Source organism: Patella vulgata, chromosome 3, assembly GCF_932274485.2.
Source record: "Patella vulgata chromosome 3, xgPatVulg1.2, whole genome shotgun sequence".
In the NCBI taxonomy this organism is placed as follows: Eukaryota; Metazoa; Mollusca; class Gastropoda; family Patellidae; genus Patella; species Patella vulgata.
The window spans coordinates 57,759,011-57,779,843 of record NC_065881.2 but is presented as its reverse complement, the minus strand read 5'-3'; the positions used below and the strand labels follow the sequence as shown (position 1 = coordinate 57,779,843).

The following is a 20,833-nucleotide window of genomic DNA, read 5'->3' as shown; positions in this document are numbered from 1 at the left end:
TCTTGATTTTACCTTTCTAGTAAAGATTTACTGCTGAAATTTGGTAGTCTTAAAGAACTTTTTGTGTAGATTACTAAATCTGCAATCAGATTACAGGTGAGTGGTAGGGTTGGCATACTACTTGACCATGAAAACAGTCAAAAATTTGGTGTAATTGTATATTTTCTGGATTTTGTAGTGCTCCAGGAGCTACAAATTTGAATAATGGCGGCTACGCCCATTTTGGCCGAAATCCCCCAAATTGAGTGGACCGTATCTCAGGAACTTTTAGTCAGATCAAGCTGAAATTTGGAATATCAGCGTTTTCAGCCCTAATTATAAACATAAAAACCAAATTTTAGCAAAATCGTAGGGGATACGCTTTAACACATTGTAGTAGGGGAGCTAGCTGACCGTTGTTCCTAAACTCAAAATTGGCACTATACCGAACGGAGGCACCATGGTGGCCGATGATCAGAATGGGAATTCTTAAGTTGCACAATGCACATTCCCTGGGTTTAGGGGCTGTAGGCCCCCGAAATCGCGGAAAAAGTTGATTTAATTCAAATTTTTGCGGACAAAGCTAATTTTCACTACATATGTTCACGTTGCTAAGGCAGACTTTAAAAGTTCCCTTCAGAACAAAAAATCACCTGGCTTCTGGCTTCAGAACGCCCCTTAGTGACCCGAGTACGTAGATTTTTTCAAATATGACGGACAACTTTGATTCCTTTCTCAGCTGATAGGGTATGATCCCAAAGTATCTAAAATACAACTTCAGAACAAATAATCCCCTGGGTTCCTACTCCAGAACGGGTTCCAAGCTGAACACATCACAAAATCCCGGTAGAACTAGTAGAAGACTGATTTGTTTCAAGTATAGCGGACAAAGTTCTTTCGTGAGAATGGTGCCACAGTTGACCAATAAATCAAAAATGCCCTTTAGAAGAGAATATCACCTGGTTTCTGTACTCCAGAACCGGTTCCAAGCTGAACACATAACGGAATTCCAGTAGAAGACTAATTTGTTTCAAGTATGGCGGACAAAATTCTTCGTTCGTGAGCATGGTGCCACAATTAACCTATAAATGTATAAATAAAATTGCTCTTCAGAAGAGCAGGGGACTATTAAAATGGGTCCGTCCGTCTGTCACACTTTTTGGGACACATTAACTCTCTTTCTAATTGAGCTAGAATGTTCAAACTTGGTGTAGGTGTTTATTAGGTCAATACCTTGATGGAGTTCAAAGATAAGCAATTTGATTGGTTGATGCTTTGGGACACGATAACTTTAGTTCTAATTAAGTGAGAGTGATGAAACTTGGTATATAGTTTCATTACATCTTACCTTGACTAAGTTCAATAATGGACATTTTCTGCTCAGGGTAAGCAGAGCGATAAGCAATTTGATTGGCCAAGATTTTTGAACACAATAACTCTCCTTCTAATTGAGCTAGAATGTTCAAAATTGGTGTAGGTCTTTATTGGGTCAATGCCTTGATGGAGTTTGAAGATGAGCATTTTCTGTTTAGATTAAACAGAGATAAGTAATTTGATTGGGACAGGATAACTTTAGTTCTAATTAAGTGAGAGTGAGGACATTTGGTGTATAGCTTTATTACATCAATACCTTGTCTAAGTTTGATAATGAACATTTTCTGCTGAGATGATGCAGAGCGAAAAGCAATTTGATTGGTCGAGACTTTTGGAACACAATAACTCTCCTTCTAATTGAGGTAGAATGTTCAAACTTGGTGTAGGCATTCATTAGGTGAATCCCTTAATGGAGTTCGATGATGAACATTGTCTGCTTACGGTAGGCAGAGATAAGCCATCTGATTGGTTGATGCTTTAGGGGCACGATAACTTTGGTTATACTGAAGTGAGAGCGATGAAATTCTGAATATAGATTCATTATATCATAACCTTGACTAAGTTCGATTGTGCGAATTTTCTGCCTGGGCTACGGAGCGATAAGCTTTTAATTAGGTAGAATGTTTAAACCTGATGTAGATGTTCATTAAGTGAATGTCTTGACTGATTTCAATAATTAACATTTCAAGCTAAAACTAAGCAGAGCTAATCAATTTCATTGGTCGATGTTTTGGGACAAAATAATCTTGATTTTATCTGATATAGAGTGATGAAACTTAGTGTGTAGTTTGATTGCTCGATACTTTTGAAAAAAATAAATGTGCGATTAATTAATATGTGTCATCTATTTATTTTGGGATTTCGGCGGGGGACATCAACCTCACTGTTGGCTTGTTTCAAATATGACGGAAAACTTGGATTGCTTTTTCATCTAATAGAGTATGGTCCCAAAGTAATTTTAACACAGACATCATTGCTACGATAGATGCGTAACGAAGATTTCTAGAAACGGAAGTGACAATAGCAAAACGAAAACAAGAGTTATCCTTCTATATAGCTGACTGAAATAACGAGCGATAACAGGCGTTATAAGAGATGGTGACACTGCCGCCACCAAATCTGTTGTCTTTCTGTATGCAATTTGCAGCAATGTGTTCACCTCTTCGACGGTAGTCACGGGCCCTTCCATCCTGTCTGCGGAGCATGAATCAGGATTCATCACTGAACCATACTGTCTCTAACTTCCATGAGGCCATACCCTGTGCTCTTGACACCATTGCCGTCGTAGCTGGCGATGTTGCCTGTTCAAAATTACGTCTCTAACAGGACGTCTTAGTCGCAACCCTGCCTCTCATAAACGGTTCCGGTGCGAGATCCTGCGCATTCCCGGTATTGAGGATGCAGTGGGGACCTTTGGTGTAGGGGGTTCAACCAGATGAATCGATCCTGGGCAAGAGTGGTGACAGTGGTCTACCGGATCTGGGAAGGTCACCTGTTGATCCTTGCGGAAATTAGCTTTGTCCACAAAAATTTGAATTAAATCGATTTTTTCCACGATTTTGGGGGCCTACAGCCCCTAAACCCAGGGGATGTGCAACTTAAGAATTCCCATTCTGATCATCGGCCATCATGGTGCCTTTGTTAGGTATAGTGCCAATTTTTTCCGCGAGTTTAGGAACAATGGTCAGCTAGCTCCCCTACTATTGGGTGATAATTGACATGGAATGACCAAAACACAGATTTGGAAAAAAACAAAAAAATATTGAAATGGCATGGGACAAGAATGGTTTTGATATTTGTTAGAGACATTAGTAAAAATTATAATTCCACTAAGTTTAGATTTTTAGGTGCTCATCTACCGGGTTCAATCGGCTCGAAATACGATAATTGACATAGACATGGGACAAGAATGGCTTTAACATGTTGGAGACATTAGTACAAACTATAATTACATCAAGTTTCAGATTTTTAGGTGCTCATCTACCGGGTTCTATCGGCTCGAAAATACGAGGCAATTTTCGGAAATTTGTGTCTGAAACCATATTCGAGGCCAATTTTCTTATGTAGTGCTACCAACAAACTCTGGGTAGGCCAATATTTGCGTCTATATGATCTATTAATTTGTAGCTCCTGGAGCACTACAAAATCCAGAAAATATACAATTATAGTACACCAATTTTTTTTATATTTTTTTTTATGGCCAAGTAGCATGCGAACCCTACTAGTAATCAGATTGCAGATTCGTAATCTACACAAAAAGTTCTTTAAGACTACCAAATTTGAGCTGTATATCTTCAATAGGAAAGTAACAATAAGATATTTGAAATTATTGATACATAATTTGTTTCGATTTCCATCCCTGGCCCACTTGACATGGAATGACCCCACTGGATCATTGATGTTGCTCTATATATGACGTAACAAGGAATTCCCTCTAAGACTGCAATTATCCATTTCTACCATCTATTGCGACTAGAACATTGCTGAATTTCTTTTTTTGATGATTGAAGACTACCATTTTTGAATGTATAAAATGATTTTGAGAGCGGCGGCGTAGTGTGCTGAAGTAAATATTTTTACATTCAAATTGTTCTAATTTAAAACTTGTTTTGGACATATTGAAAGAATTGACAGGAAATCACAAAATCTCGTTTAAAGGTAAATAATCAACACAGATTTTGAAATACTTTGAGTTGAGATTTTACTACGCTTTTGGTGTTGAAGTGTTGCTTATAAGCTCTTTTTCGATCCAAGGAGGGGATTATCAATATCTCTTTTTAGCATGTACTAATAAAATTTCCAACAAAGTTTGGAACATAGTTGGTAAATAAAGTTGTTATTTTTTTTTGGATTAATATGTAGTTTATCACCCCAAATAACAATACGTGCCATATCTTATGAACAAAAATTACAGTGCTAGCTTTAAAATGTGCACTTTAGACTGCTCAACGTCCTTAAATTTTATTCTGAGTGGTTTAGTATGTTATGCACGTGATTCGTTCGTTCGTTTCTGGAGTTTTACTTCTACTTCCACCAAGGGTGATATCGTAGACAAGTGTTGCCTAAGAAACTTGCCAGAGGAAGCCACAAAATAGGCTTGATCCAGCTTTTTTGGGTAAGACACAATGTCTTTGCAGGGAAGTGTCTAAGGTGAATTTCATCCAAAGGAGAAGCTCCCGGTGTAAGAAATGAAAGAATGGCGAGCGAACACGCCATAAATGCTATGATCTTAGATGATAGGGATGTCCGACTAGCAGCAACCCTCGAAATGTTCGCCTGTCCACTTGTCGCCGACAGATAATTTTTATGTCTGACAGGTAGCCAGTAAACCTACCTGCTTGCGACAGGTGTACTAAATTTTACTTGATGTTCAGTAATTTGACTTAAGACCACAATACTCATGTCTACATAACATTTAATAATTCGTTTCTAAATGCAAGAATTAAGTACAGAAATACCACGAAAAGCCGCAATTTCGCTCTGTCGTAGGCTTCAGTTACTCACACAGTTTGGAAGTAGCCAAGTTTATAACAATGAATTTCACACCATTTACGCTTGTTTTGATTTGCTTGACTCTAATTTATAGCATTATGAAGTATTATTTCTAAATAAATTAAAACGTAGACCCAAGTCATCCAGGGAACAAAGTAACTGTTGACAATTGGTTAGCAGTGCAAAACAATTTTAATAAATTTTTGCTAATCAAATCAAATTTTGATTAGCAGTTTTGGTTATTTGAGGTGCAGTTACAATCTATCATGAATACTCAATATTAATTAAATGTAACAGTTTACTTTTTATTTGCCTTGATATCCTATTTATATTACGGTAGCCAGCGATGATTATTAAATTTGGCCAATTTGGAGGTTATTGTCATTTTGGAAAATATTATTTGGTTTGTATTCATATTTTGTGCATAACTTGCAAGTTACTGATCTCACACAGCCTGAATTGTATTGTGGATGATATTTTCAACAACAATCATTTATGACCCTTTACGTGTGCTAAACGAATTCCAACTTCATGTTGATGTCACGTGATCTGAATTACCTTGCTGTAATTTTGTCCACCTTGGTAACATAGCCTTCATGAGCTTAAAATCACACATGATTAATTAAAAATGCATGTTTAAAAAAGCCCTATTCATTCATCCTGTTCTGAACATTCACATAGTATTTAATTATGTTTTATCGAGCAGTAATTGATGTGAATACGAGACTGACGTGTAAGTGCGTGATGACTAACTTTGAGTTTTGCAAAGCGACAGCTTTCGACTAATTACATAATATATGTCAAACTTCGAGCATTGTTTTGATCATTGTAAATGTGGGTAGTATCATGTTCTCTATGTCAGTAAGCCATTCTGACTCATGGTATATAAATTGTATTAATCTGAACTAAAAATTATATGTTAGTGTAATAGATACAGGTCATACATTTTATATAGCACATATAGTAGCAACAAGAACAAATTATCAGGAATCGCTAACTGAGTTATTATAGTTTTTTTTAATTGTTTGTTAATTAATTCAACAAATGATAAAAGTAGTTCACTGACCCTACTACTAACACTAGTGCTAGTTTTTATCTACCATAATATGATATACTTTCGTGAATTCAATGTGTATTGAATAAATTTATATGAAAAAAGAAAAAAGAAGTTATTTAACATCGAAAATCATGAATATTACGATCAGACTAGAAGAGTGAAGGCATGTAGCATAGTAGTCACATTTTCCAGACGCATGACCAATATTTCCATGCATTTAATTTATTATGTCTGGATAAGTGCAACCTAAAACCAGACCAACTCCTGAAATGAACGTTGTGTTATAAAATGTAGAATAAAAAGGATAGGTTCACGTTTTTGAATAACCATGAAAGGATTTATTATTGCCAATTTAATTATGAGGCACTAAATGTTGAAATAAACGGTACTATATCTGATAAAAATGATTCACAACTTTATAGATTTCCAACTAAAATTTTGCTAATTGCAGTAACATCGGAAATGGATCGCAAAGTGCAATGCAAACCCGATTATTTTGTTCCCTGAAGGTCATCTGAAATAATTCTACCGTAACGACACCACAGTAAATATAGTGATGGCTGAAACGGAAATGCACACGGCTTGTTGCCTGGTGTATTTAATCATTTAAAAAGTTTTAAAAAATGTCCATAAATAAAGGCTATGAATAATATATTTGAAGAATTGACAAAATCAAATAATTAGGTAGGAAAAATATTTCATATATAAATATCATTTGTAGCATAAATATAGATACGATATGTGAGAAAGGAATATTTATATGGAGCAAAGTACGTACATACTTAAACAATTTAAGAGTGTTTGTGTACCTATATGTATGGATAATGTGTGATGTGATTGGTCTTTGATAATAGAGAGCAACAGATTAGTTACTGAAGTGACAGGTATGAAGAAAGTAGCTTTTTTAAAAACATTTTGAGGTCTGCCTCGGGATGATCACTTATGGATCCCATCCGTTGGGTGTTGGGGTAAAACCTAAAGTCTTCACAGAGTAGAACACTTTTTTTTTGTTCCTCCGGTGTCACATTATATTATCTAGGATAACAATCGCACACATCTGAAATCATAGATAAACTCATAGATCTCGTATTTGCTTACTCTAGGAATAGGATAGAGTAAGTTTGGAACACTGAGAGCCATGTTAAGGGAGCTCAGTTTATCTGTGAGGGGTTTCCTTTCAGCTGTGAAGTGGGCACAGTCTACTAGAAAATGAATTGAAGATGCACCTTATAGGCTTAAAGATAGGATACCTGAGCGTTTCTTTCACCTTCAGCTTTGTTATTAACTGGCAGATTTTCCTGCTTGGATGATTTACAGATAACTTGGCATTTAAGAACTCATCGGATGTGTTGAGCTTTGCAAGGGAACTTTCTCATTCAAAGCTGACGTGTGGCGTGGCCCAACTATACTTTCATGCTATAAGGGATTTTGACACTCGGTTCTTCAAGTTTTGACCCTATTAGGGCAAGTCTGTCCGCCTCTTCATTACCCGCTAAGTTTACGTGCAATGGGACCCATGTCAATACTGTCTGGTTGCCTTTTGCCAGGGACACCTCATATGCTAGGTAGAAGTGGGTCAATAGTTCGAGATGGGTGTCTGATCTCTGGTTCCTTATTGATTCCAGACTCTCTAGTCACTGAGGACAACGTAGTTTGATTTCCTTTGGCTGGATATCCACACTACGGCTTCTTTGATCGCGTACATTTCCAATGTGTACATAGAGCACATGTTTGGCTGTCTCCTGTAACTTTTTCCCGGGATATAAATCCCGAAGCCCGTCGTACCGTTCTCGGGGTTGTGTGATCTGTCCATGTATATGTGAGTCCAGTTTGACAAGTTATCCTCGATATGAGCTAAAGAGATATGCTTGGCCGCCAGGGGTACTGGAAGAATCCAAGGGGCCCCAATCCTATCTTCAATCATGATCACTGAGTTTATGTTCTTATTTATGAATCCTTAAAAATAGGATAGAAGTTTTTGTGAACTTAGAGGCATAAGGAAAAACCCTTTTGAATTCTTGCATCTTCAATTTCACAGAGTTATCTTACAATGATTTTGGAGCTAGCACAGAAAATTTTTCTGCTGCTGGCCAACAAAACTAAGAAAATCAAGAGACGTGCAGCAATTTTGCCCTTCTTATAAAAATTGTATGATCTAATTACAAACCAGCAAATTTATTGTTTTCACTCCTTTTGGAATTGTTTTACTAGCAATAAGGATCTACTATTATAAAACTAAGAGCCCTGAAAAAATTGTTTACAGAAATATTGCTGTTGTCATCGAAAAAATGAAATCACACTTATTTTAAAGACTTTATTTTGAGTTTGCTAATCAAAAATAATAAATTTTATTGAAATTTGAATCTTACTGGGATTAATTGCCTAGCAACATATCTTGGGAAATCCCAATTGAATCCTTAATATTATAAGCTTATATATTTTATTTTAGATATTGTAACTGAGGAGAGTGAAGATGATATTAATAAAACACCTATAAAGAAATCAATGCGTAAACAACGGAAAACTAAAGTACCAAATTATCAGCGACAGACTGTGGCATCAGGTGTGAAGAAAGACAGCCTGAATGTTAGGTCAACAACAAGGTATTTTTTGTGAGACATTGTTTTGAAAATGAATTTAAGAAACTGGACAATTTAGAATTGAATCATACAACAATAAACTAGCACCACATGTTAGTCTGTTAAATATAGGTAGCTTGGGAACAGCATTTAATATCAAATTCAAATGATATACATTGAAAGAAAACGCTGAGAAAGTACAACTGCTAGGTGAAATTTAGAGGTATGGTGTATTTGGCTAATCCAGATGCTATTACAGGTTCTTGACATCATTTCTGCAGCTCAGATTTATAAAACAAAATATTCTGATTAAAAGAGCTAAATCGCTAATATTTGGGACCTAGAAATTGACTCAAATGGGTCGCAAGGCATATAATAATGTAATCTGATTGTATATGAACTGATTCAATTGTTTCCGTTTTGACTCTAATTTCAAATCAGTTAGGTCCATCGAAATACGGCATGAGTCCCAACCGAATAAGAATTTCTAGCGTCTGGTTATTCCAGTCGATTGCACATGCTCTCCAGATAAATCATGGCGTCGCCCTATGACATGAATTATGAAATATGTCTTGAATATTGGATATCAGAAGCCTTCCTTTTCCCAGTAAGATAACAACATCAATATTGATTTGAATTGACAAATAATTCGTGTTTTCAACATGTAAGACTTTGGGTGATATTGAGTTAGAGACTTTGCTATTTATCCAAACTCCTATAGCCCTATGCACTCTGTACATTTCTTTATCACCCAATAATACATTCTACAGTAGATATTGCTTGTGTGATAAATTTCATAATCTACAACGATATCTCCTTAAGAGATATCGCTTTACATGAATTTGATTGGTCAATCAAAAAGGAACAACTTTTTTTTATTTTCAAAGAACAGTTCATTTTTTATTAAATGTAACTTCTTTCTTATTAAAAAGGAACTGTTTTTATTTAATTGGCCTTGATGGAAACACTGGGTCAATATAAAGGATTTTGCAATGGTTGATGTATCACTACACCGTAATGTAATCGGGTTCAGTAAAAGTGAAATGTATAGCAAAGAATTATATTTATTTATTTGTGCATGTAAAAAGGGATTGGGTGATAAATAAAATCTCCTACTCATCTTTTTTGATATCAAAAAATATCAACACTCATCGATAAATTAAAAAAAACTCGACAGAGCCTTGTTTTTTTTACTTTATCGACTTGTGTTGATATGTTTTGATATCAAAAAAGACGAGTAGGATATTCTCTATATATGATGATGCAAACTATATATTTTTTGACAATTTTAAACAATTGCTATAATTTTTTTTTTTAAATTCACCAAATATACTATATTGTTTGCATGATCGTTTGGAAACGTACACTAAAATTTTTTGGGTAGCCTTACTCTTTAAGGGGCACGAGTTTGTAAAATCTTATTTTTTTACACTCGGTTGTATCTAGTTCTAGTCTCACCTTTTGACATGTAACTTTTGTAGCCTCACCCTTTATGGGGCATAAGTTTGGAAAATCTTATTTTTTTTGCGCCCAGTTGAATCTAGTTCTAAACTCACATTTTGAAATATAAAATGTTGAGCTTTTAATAGTATTTAGCTATCAAGATATCACTATCTGAACATAATGCGACATCACCAGAGTTAAGTCTTGTTTACATATGGAAGCAGGGGTGGATCTAGGAATTTTAAAAAGGGGGGGCGCCGAAAAATGAGGGCACTGACCGCGGAGACGGGGCACGCAGCTGAGACGAGATTTTGTTTTTCGGGGGGGGGGGCCAAGAAAATTATCCGTCATTTCCTTGCATCTGTAGCCATCCCAAGATATATATTCATGATATATTAGACTAGTACTTTTCTGACACAAAAATACATTAATAAACCAATATAAACTACCCCAAAATGAATGTAACTGAATTTGCGAGAATGGAATATTTAAATAAAAAAGTATAAATGTATACAGCTTCTCATATGTTCTGTTGAATAATGAGCAATTTCTGCTTAGGGTAAGCAGAGAGATAAGCAATTTAATTGGCCGAGACTATGGAACACAATAACTATCCTTTAATTGAGCTAGAACATTCAAAGCTAGAACTTGGTGTCGGTGTTTATTAGGCCAATGCCTTGATTGAGTTTGAAGATGAGCATATTCTGCTTAGGGTAAACAGAGATAAGCAATTTGATTGGTTGATGCTTTGGGACACAATAACTTCAGTTCTAATTAAGTGAGAGTGATGAAATTCTGTGTATAGTTTTATTACATCAATACCTTGACTAAGTTCGATAATAAGCAATTTCTTTTAAGGGTAAGCAGAGCGTTAAGCAATTTGATTGGCCGAGACTTTGGAACACAGTAACTCTCCTTTAATTGAGCTAGAATGTTCAAACTTGGTGTTGGTGTTTATTAGGCCAATGCCTTGATGGAGTTCAAAGATGAGCATTTTCTGCATAGGTTAAGCAGAGATAAGCAATTTGATTGGTTGATGCTTTGGGACATGGTAACTTTAGTTCTAATTAATCCTTTCAATGCTTGACGTAAATCCACTGCCTTTGCTAGACTCTTTTTTGAGGAAAAAAGGGGGGTCGGAACTGAATGCCAAACAGTACTTATAGAAGCTTTTATGAAAAATCTTTTTGTCTGTTGGGATGGGCATGATGTTGGGCTAAGAGGAAAAAATAGAATTTTGGAAATTTGCATATTAATGTAGTCACGTGACGTCATGGCGGCCATTTTGGATTTCTCATTTCTCACTAAAGCTAACACGAAAACGAATTTTTCTCCATGAAATACTTATGAGATATTGTTTTTTTCACTGGATTTTGATATTTAAAGATATATAAAATGAACAAAAATATCAATAGCAGCCATGAGCAATGCCACCATGAGCATGCGCATCACGTCTCCCGCTGCCATGACCACGTGCGGATTGCAATACCTTGTTTTTACTTTCACTTTCACTTTCATCCCCAAGTCCCATATCATTATCAATATAGTCAGTCAATAGATCTACACGTTCGGGACTCAGGAATTGCCTACGTCTTTTACGATCCAGCAGGCCAGCATTATTATCAACATCAGAATTATTGTCAGAATCTACTGCAGACACAGGGCTATCGTGTTCACATTGGGCTTGTTCATCATGCACGGGAGACATAGCAAGGCATGGGTGGAATGTCGCGCAACAAATCACACTTCATAATACCAATCACTGTCCTGACTACTATCATTATCAAGTAACTGGAAACAAATTATGTGTATCACCCGCCTCGAAATTGTCCACGTGTTGGTCAGCAAGACGTCATTCAGGACTTTGTCGAGAGTGCATCGTCTACGTTGTCACTATGCACTCCGCCATTTTACGGTTTGCCGCTTTGAAACACGTGGAAATATGTTCTAGTGTATAGAAAATACAATAGATGGCACTTGCAGTTACGGTACTAATTTTAGTGAGGGCTTTACTGAGTACACGGTAATACCGGGTACGCGTATTTTACCGACATTTTATAATACCCGGTACTACCGGGTAGACGCAATGAAAGGGTTAAGTGAGAGTGATGAAATTTGGTGTATAGTTTTATTACATCAATACCTTGATAATGAGCATTTTCTGCTCAGGGTAAGCAGAGTGATAAGCAATTTGGTTGGTCAAGAATTTGGAACACAATAACTCTCATTCTAATTGAGCTAGAATGTTCACACTTGGCATAGGTGTTTATTACGTGAATGCTTTGATGGAGTTCGAAGATGAGAATTCTCTGCTTAGGGTAAGCAGAAATAAGCAGTTTGATTGGTTGATGCTTTGGGACACGAAAACTTTAGTTCTAATTAAGTGAGAGTGAGGACACTTGATGTATCGTTTTATCACATCGATACCTTGACTAAGTTCGATAATGAGCATTTTCTGCTCAGGGTAAGCAGAGCGATAAGCAGTTTGATTGGTCGAGACTTTGGAACATGATAACTTTCGTTCTAATTCAGGTCGACTGTTCAAACTTGGTGTAGGTGAATGCCTCGATGGAGTTCGATCGTAAGCATTGTCTGCTTACCGCAAGCAGAAATAAGCAATCTGATTGGTTGATGCTTTGGGGCACGATAACTTTGGTTATAATTAAGTGAGAGTGATGAAACCCGAGTATAGATTCATTATATCATTACCTTGACTAAGTTCGATGATGAGAATTTTCTGATTAGGCAAAGGAGCGATAAGCAATTTGATTGGTCAAGACTTTGGAACATAACAACTCTGCTTTCAATTGAGGTAGAATGTTTAAACTTGATATAGATGTTCATTAGGTGAATGTCTTGACTGAGTTCAATGATTAACATTTCGAGCTAAAGCTAAGCCGAGATAAGCAATTTCATTGGTCGATGCTTTGGGACAAGATAACTTTGATTTTATCTGATAGCGAGTGATGAAACTTATAGTGTATTGTTGATAATCAGTTTGATTGCTTATACTTATGAAAAAAAAAAAAATTGTGTTTCCATTCAAACTAACCCCATACCCCAGCAACCAAGCAAAGAACAAACATAAGAACGGATGGTGTACAATGTCATTTATTAATGACTAATCAAATGAAATATGATTTATTAATGAATACAAATTTTTAACAAAGAAAACTACATGCATAAACACTAATAATACAAAATAAAATCATATTTCAGTCTTAAAACTGTGGGTTGGACTTAAAATTTAACAAATAAATGGCCAAACACATCCCAATACGTGATGTTGTGCCCAAACCTAAAGACACCATCCGCATGATAGCTGAAAATATTATGACAAATAAAGAACATTGATTGACATACCTAAGCTACATACAAGATACAATAACAATTCTGAGAACTAAATAAACAAGTGTCAAAACAGCCTAAGTGTGACAGCTAAAAAAGCCAAGAGTTACATACACACTTACAGTACAGCAACATGACAGCTCTTCGTTTAATCTGGGGTCATTTAAGGTATTAAAAACTGTGAAAGTCTTGTTCGTCTACACACAGTACTGTTTACATTGTATCCGTGTTAATAGCCTCGTTTGTCACACAATTAGTTTTTCTGCAATAATCTGCTATGCACCGGTTAATTATTCATAATAAAATCATGAGTCATGACATAACGTTATGTAAACATATTTGGTCCAATTTGGAACTTTGTTTAAAGTGTAATCATATTGTCACACAGTTAGCTATTGGTTGTTAATTGGACTATTGACCAGTCATAATTTGGAACAGAAATTTGCTTCCATTAAAGCAGTGTTTAGTGGGATTAGCTCTAATCAAACGAAACACTGTGGGGAGTATGGCCAAAGCCCAGCTTTATGTCGCCAGAAACTAATAGAAAAATTAGACTCATGGCAGAGTTGCTGGAAATGCAGGTTCGTTGACTTAATCGTGTAATTAAATACCCGGAACGGCTCAACAAATCTTGGCAAAAGCTGGCTAACAATGACACATGAGTCATAAGTAAAGACGCAAAGTTCACAACCGCGATAGCCACTTCATGCAGCAAGAACTCGCCAGATACAACATCATTCAAACCCAAGTGGAAAATTATAATGTCAGTCTGTCGAAAAATGCTGCTGCGTGCCGCACGCACAAGCCGTTCATGCTGATCATGTTGAACTCATAAGCCGCCATGTCACCAGCAATGTACAACACATAAATTCAAATCTAAATGTAAATTCGAATGGCCGTAATTCTTTAAGAATGTATCTAAAAGTTTAACATTTTACAAGCCATACAATACGATCCTAAGAGGGCTAGGCGGCACTGACTTCAAGCTGCAAAACGTCTTTTTCACGGTAAACAAAGTGCCAGTCCTTTTAGCGGAAGTTGATGTATCACACGCCATGATGGAAAATACAACGAGGCGACGACAACAATTATTGCAATTTCACAATTCCAATTTACAAAACACATTGTAAATATTACAACAAAGGTAAACTAAACATTCAACTCATGAAAGCCACAGACTCGAAATACCAACGCATACACACCACTGTGATATATTATTAACGGAAATATCGTGGATAAAAACAAACGGCCTGTTGGTGGCACTGCAAATACTATTGTGATAAAAGAACGGGAAAACAACGCGGGAACCTTGCTCATTTACGTAATCAGAAATATAAATGAAATAGACGAGTAACCAAACATGGACGAGGACTATAACACAAAAATCATTATTGACAATAATGTTTATGTGCGATTAATTAATATGTGTCATCTATTTATTTTGGGATTTCGGCAGGGGACATCAGCTTCACTGTTCGCTTGTTTAACATTTAATTAAGAAAACAAGATCAAAATACCAACACTAGATAATTTCCTAGCTTGGATTCAATCAGATTTAAAATTGAGCCATAAATATGACATTTTGTTAGGTAGGATGCAGCATGCTGCATAGATCAATGGAACTTTCAATTTGTCATATTTTTGTAAATATTGAATGGAATTGAACTATTTTTGGACTCATATTTTAGAGGTTCAACTTCCACAATATTGAATGGAATTGAACCGTTTTTGGACTATTTATTTGTATTTGTAATTGTAATTTAGTCTTGCTACACCTTCCTACTAAAAACAAATTGAATGTTAAATTTATGAGTAAATTTTTAACTACAGAAGTGACATGATTTCTGTGACGAAATAAACCTATTTAAAAGTGCACAACTGCAATCATTGTATTGCGTCAAGTAACATTAATACTATAATGATTCCAAATCTGTACACTAGCCAAGTTTAGCAGTTGTATTTCAACAACATATATAGTCTTGCTGTGTATCCTTCCCGAACCTTGCCGGCAGAGTGAGATGGCTGAATTATTCTGAATAACATCGTAAACAAAATATTATTTTCAAATCTTTTTCTATATAATTTTATCAATTTTTGATTTGATAGCTTCCAGCCAAAAATTGATTTAAATGGTTAAATATTTCAAAGCCCAAAGACGGTTAATGATCAGAAGAATGTAAATAATGAATGCACTCATTTTGGTGTCAAGATGATGAATCACAGTGTTACTACAGTAAAACATTCTGTCTTATTTTTTAACTTCCTTCTGATAACTTAATGAAGTTTTATTATGGCAAAAGGAAGCTTTTTATACGCCTACATTTTCATGTGGACGTTTATTGTGGATGCCCCTGTCCGTTTGTGGAAACTCTACAGGTTACAATTTTTATTGGATTTTGATGAAACTTAAAATTTAGGTTTATATCTCAAAGATCTCAGTTCTTTTCGATATTGGCATGTATCAGATCGTAACTTCATGGATTATGGCCCCTGATTATACAAAAAATCATGTTTTTAGCTTGAGGACACTCAAGAGGTATGTTTATAACCCAACGATATTGGTTCCTTTTGATATTCGCCTTCATCAGACCATAACTTCCAGGATTATGGCCCTTGATTGTCCGAAAAAATCTCTTTTTTAGCTTGTGGTCCCTCTAGAGGTCACAATTTTTATCTGATTTAAAAAAACGTTCGATTATATCATCGTTACACCATAATGATGATTGATGAAAATCGAACTAACTGCCAGGCAAAATGGCCGGTCCCTATACGCAAATAGTGTTAAAGCATGTAATATCAAAGTTGTGGACCCTCTAGAGGTCACAATTTTGATCCGATTTTAATGAAACTTAAAATATATAGAGGATATTTGTCGTTTTAGAGTGAATAACATATTTTATTTCATCGAGAAGCAAGAAATAAAATATGTTATTCACGACAAAACGACAAATGTTCTATTTATTTTATGATTTTACAATCATTTTAGGTAAAAACAACATGGACTACTGCTAGCCAGTGGAATAACACTTTTATTTCACTGATAAAACGCGTTATTCCACTACTGATCATAAAATAAATGTCTATATCCCAAAGATCTCAGTTCCTTTCAATATTCACACATTTCAAACTATAACTTACTGGATTATGGCCCCTGATTGTACGAAAAATCGTGTTTTTTTTTCTTTTAGCTTGTCTTCAAGTAGCTTTATGTGTTTTTAGAAAGATGAATAGTTGTCTATGGGATTAAACTACAAATCCCAGTAGGATCCTAATCTGGCTTTCCCAATCCTCTACAGATCATTCGCCAATCCTAGGTAGAGTATCAAACCCCTAAAAGGTATTTACAAACACACGGGATAAAAAAAAAGCTCTGAAACACATTTTAATTAGTTGTTATCTATACAGTTCTGTTTTCTTCATAAAATTACGATTTAAAACAAAAGAATTGCAGATCATCTGTAGAATGTCTTGTACAGTGTGCAGTCTATCTTGTATTAACCATATATGGAGTGAGATAAATTGTGAGTTGATATATTTTCAACAGAAATTTAAGTGACAGATCAGTATAGCCAGTAATAACTTTTTGAACATTGATGCCTGAAGATACATTCATTAGCAGTATATCTTTTTGATACATTTACCAGTTGACTACAGCAGAACCAGAATATTAAACAATGAATGGACAAAATTGAATTACTAATCGTAAAAGATATAAATTCTTTCTCTTTATATTGAATTATTTTCTAAAAGATGTTATTCTTCAGACACAGAATAGGTCCTTTATCTTTCTTAATACAATTATTCAAGGTTTCAATCAGACAGATTTTCTCTAACCTCTCTCTTAACTAATTTAATTAGTAGGCTGCTTGATGCATTTTTATATACCAACATCCGGTCGTATATTGTAGCATCACCCTGTCTAGGGTTAGGGTCATGAGACCAAGAATACCACTTCAGTTCAGATAAATATTGTTAGACTTATGCCCCATGATCATGATCTCTAGTCTTAGGGGATACTCGATTGAACATTCCAGAATTGAATTCACTCAATCCCCAAATAGTGACAAGCAAGTGAAAAGGGGGCTTTTGGGCTATAATACATGCATTGAATGCATAAGAAAATATCTCAACCAACCATGACAGCAGATACATATTTGTTGTGGTTAATTGCGTCCTCATTCTGCTCATACCTCATCTGTTGTTGGGACTGACAGCACTGTCCACTCAATTCTGTGCCACTCGATTGCAATTCTGTCCATTCAGGGTGTTCCTGACTGATAATTGATGTTCAATGATTTCTGATGATTACAGGCTTGTTGCCCGTCTACATTAGCCCAGTAGGAGCAGAACAGTAGGACATTAAACCAGTGATGGGATTTCAAATTTTTTCGTGTCAGACATTTTACCGAAAAAAAGGGGGCATAACTCTTATTGTTATTTAAGCAGATGGATTCATACCACAATTAAAAATCATGTGTCAACAAAATATTCAAATCCCGTACGCAATAAAAATAGGTGAACCTCGCTATTTTTCATATTTAATTCCTGTACGGTATTCAAATTTATGTCAGTAACAATCCTACAAAATAACTCATTTTCGTAATACATTGAATGAAAGCTTGCCAATCCTGCTTCAGCATCAAATTCACAATAGTAGGCCTAATATTCCTGCAAAATTACATGTCTTCGTTTGTACGGCAACAATTCAAACAACACTCAAGAGGTCGATACTGAGGAGGAGGATGGCACTCAAAACTGAATGCGCTGAAACTTATTCTATGATAGTGGACAGCTGAAGGTCATGAATACAATTTCATAATGATTTAACAGCTTAGTGATATCCAAAGTTCTCTTAATGTGTTCCTTGTCCCCCAAAACCTGGGGATAGACATCAAGATCAACAAATTTGAGTCAATAGTTATGGACTTGCGGTCATTTGGAGGTGTTGGCAGCCATTTTTGACATAATTGGCCAACATCATTTTTAATGATCTTAATATGTTCTTTGCCCCCCAAAACCTAGGGAAAGACACCAAGATCATCAAATTTGAGTTGATAGTTACTTAGTTATCATCATTTTAAGACGTTTAGGTGGCCATCTTTGACGACGTCTTGAAAAAAAACTTTTAGTATGTTTTAAAGTACACTAAGCCCTACCAGAATCAGTTGAGAAACCTTTTGTAGCAATTTTTGGGGGGTTGAGGGGGTATTTTCCATATATTGACCTGACTATATAGATAATTTTGACAACTACTAATTTTGGAATGGATGTTGGATATAGTCAGATTTAACAACACTTTATCTGTCACAATTATCGTTTGACAACCAGTGATTTTCTAGATATGTTGAATTCTTTAGAAAGTGAGTCAGACATTTGATCATGAATACAGCAAGTTATGACATATACTTAAAGATGCAAACGGCTGTTATTTTAGTTCTATGCAACTATGGAGCCATGTGGTCTATTCTATGGTTAAGTGAGTAAGGAGCTGGCTGACTAATCAAAAAGGCTCTCTAATCAGTAAGTCAAGGTTTCAATCCTGGTGTTGGCCTAGAAAGTTCCTCTGGATTTGGCTGCATTGTTTTCCCTTGTCTGTTGTGTATGACAGAGAACCTGGCAATGAAACCGTGTCTGGTTGTTCAGATTGGACATAAAAACAATTTCCTGCGTACGGGTTGGCATGCACATGACAACTCATGATAGTTGGAATTCGACTAAGAGTAGGTGGAAGCACTGCCATCATAGGATACTGCATGACATTTGCTCGGCTTCTTTGGCCAGGAAGAACTTTCACAATGTGTAATTAGTTTAAAACACAAATGTTGAACGTTTGTTTCATTTTCAAGTTGTCTGGTTTCAGAAACTTCACAGAGGATGCACTTGTCCAAACTATGCTAACTCTAGGAAATTCACCCTGTACAGATGAATGTTTGGGGCATTTCCAACATGTCCTATACAACCATCTGTAGATGAGAGAATCCTAGTTTATCTCACTTTCAGAATAATGTATTCGTCTGTAAACAGGGTAATTATTATCTGATTGATGGCATGTGGTACAATGACATCAGCTGAAATAATAAATCAAACAGTAACAATATGTTATTTTGTCAAAACTAGAATTTTATCTTTGCAGAATACTTTTGGAAGATGATAAATATTGAGTTGGTGATCATTTCAAAATGTTTTATATTTTTTAACTAAAAAAACATATTGTATATAGAAGTGATGAAACTTGGTGTATAGTTTCATTACATCAATACCTTGACTAAGTTCGATAATGAGCATTTTCTGCTTAGGGTAAGCAGAGCGATAAGCAATTTGATTGGCCAAGATTTTGGAACACAATAACTCTCCTAATTGAGCTAGAATGTACAAACTTGGTGTAGGTGTTTAAAGTCAATGCCTTGATTGAGTTCGATGATGAACATTGTCTGCAGAGATAAGCAATCTGATTGGTTGAAGCTTTAGGGGCACGATAACTTTGGTTATAATGAAGTGAGAGTGATGAAACTATGAATATAGATTCATTATATCATTACCTTGACGAAGTTCGATTGTGCGAATTTTCTGCCTGGGCTAAGGAGCGATAAGCAATTTGATTGGTCAAGACTTTGGAACATAAAACTCTGCTTTTAATTGAGGTAGAATGTTTAAACCTGATGTAGATGTTCATTAGGCGAACGTCTTGACTGATTTCAATGATTAACATTTCAAGCTAAAGCTAAAGCTAAGCAGAGCTAATCAATTTCATTGGTCGATGCTTTGGGACAAGATAATCTTGATTCTATCTGATAGAGAGTGATGAAACTTAGTGTGTAATTTGATTGCTCGATACTTTTGAAAGAAATAAATGCGCAATTAATTAATATTTATCACCCAATAATACATTCTACAGTAGATATCGCTTGTGTGATAAATTTCATAATCTACTACGATATCTCCTTAGGAGATATCGCTTTACATGAATTTGATTGGTCAATCAAAAGGGAACTACTTTTTTTTTATTTCCAAAGAACAGTTCATTATTTATTAAAAGTAACTTCTTTCTTATTAAAAAAGAACTATTTTTTATTTAATTGACCTTGATGGAAACACTGGGTCAGTATAAAGGACTTTGCAATGGTTGAATTGCTGTCAAAAAATGATGTATCACTACGCCATAATGTAATCAGGTTAAGTAAAAAAGTTAAATCTATAGCAAAGAATTACATTTGTTTATTTGTGCATGTAAGAAGGGATTGGGTGATAAATAAAATCTCCTACTCTTCTTTTTTGATATCAAAAAATATCAACACTCGTCGATAAAGTAAAAAAAACTTGGCACAGCCTGTGTTTTTTTTACGTTATCGACGTGTGTTGATATTTTTTGATATCAAAAAAGACGAGTAGGAGATTCTCTATTTGTCATCTATTTGTCAGCCTCACTGTTGGCTTGTTTCTTGCAATGTCAATGTCGTTTGTCTTGTCTGGAGGTTTATCTTGTCGGTTTTGTTTTGCCTGTAGTGCGGTCCACCTGCACTTACTATTACAGTACAAGTAGCTTAGCCCCTTTTCATAAAGC

General features: G+C 35.5%; 1 protein-coding gene across 3 annotated transcripts in view; it reads left to right on the top strand.

Moving 5' to 3' along the window:
* Positions 1 to 20,833, top strand: part of LOC126816534 (leucine-rich repeat and coiled-coil domain-containing protein 1) — a 298,988-nt gene that overhangs the window by 51,403 nt on the left and 226,752 nt on the right. For all 3 annotated transcript variants that reach the window (XM_050543169.2, XM_050543168.2, XM_050543172.2), the window contains exon 9: positions 8,352 to 8,505. In XM_050543169.2, coding sequence (XP_050399126.1) covers positions 8,352 to 8,505 — 154 coding nt within the window. The remainder of the gene's footprint in view (positions 1 to 8,351; positions 8,506 to 20,833) is intronic.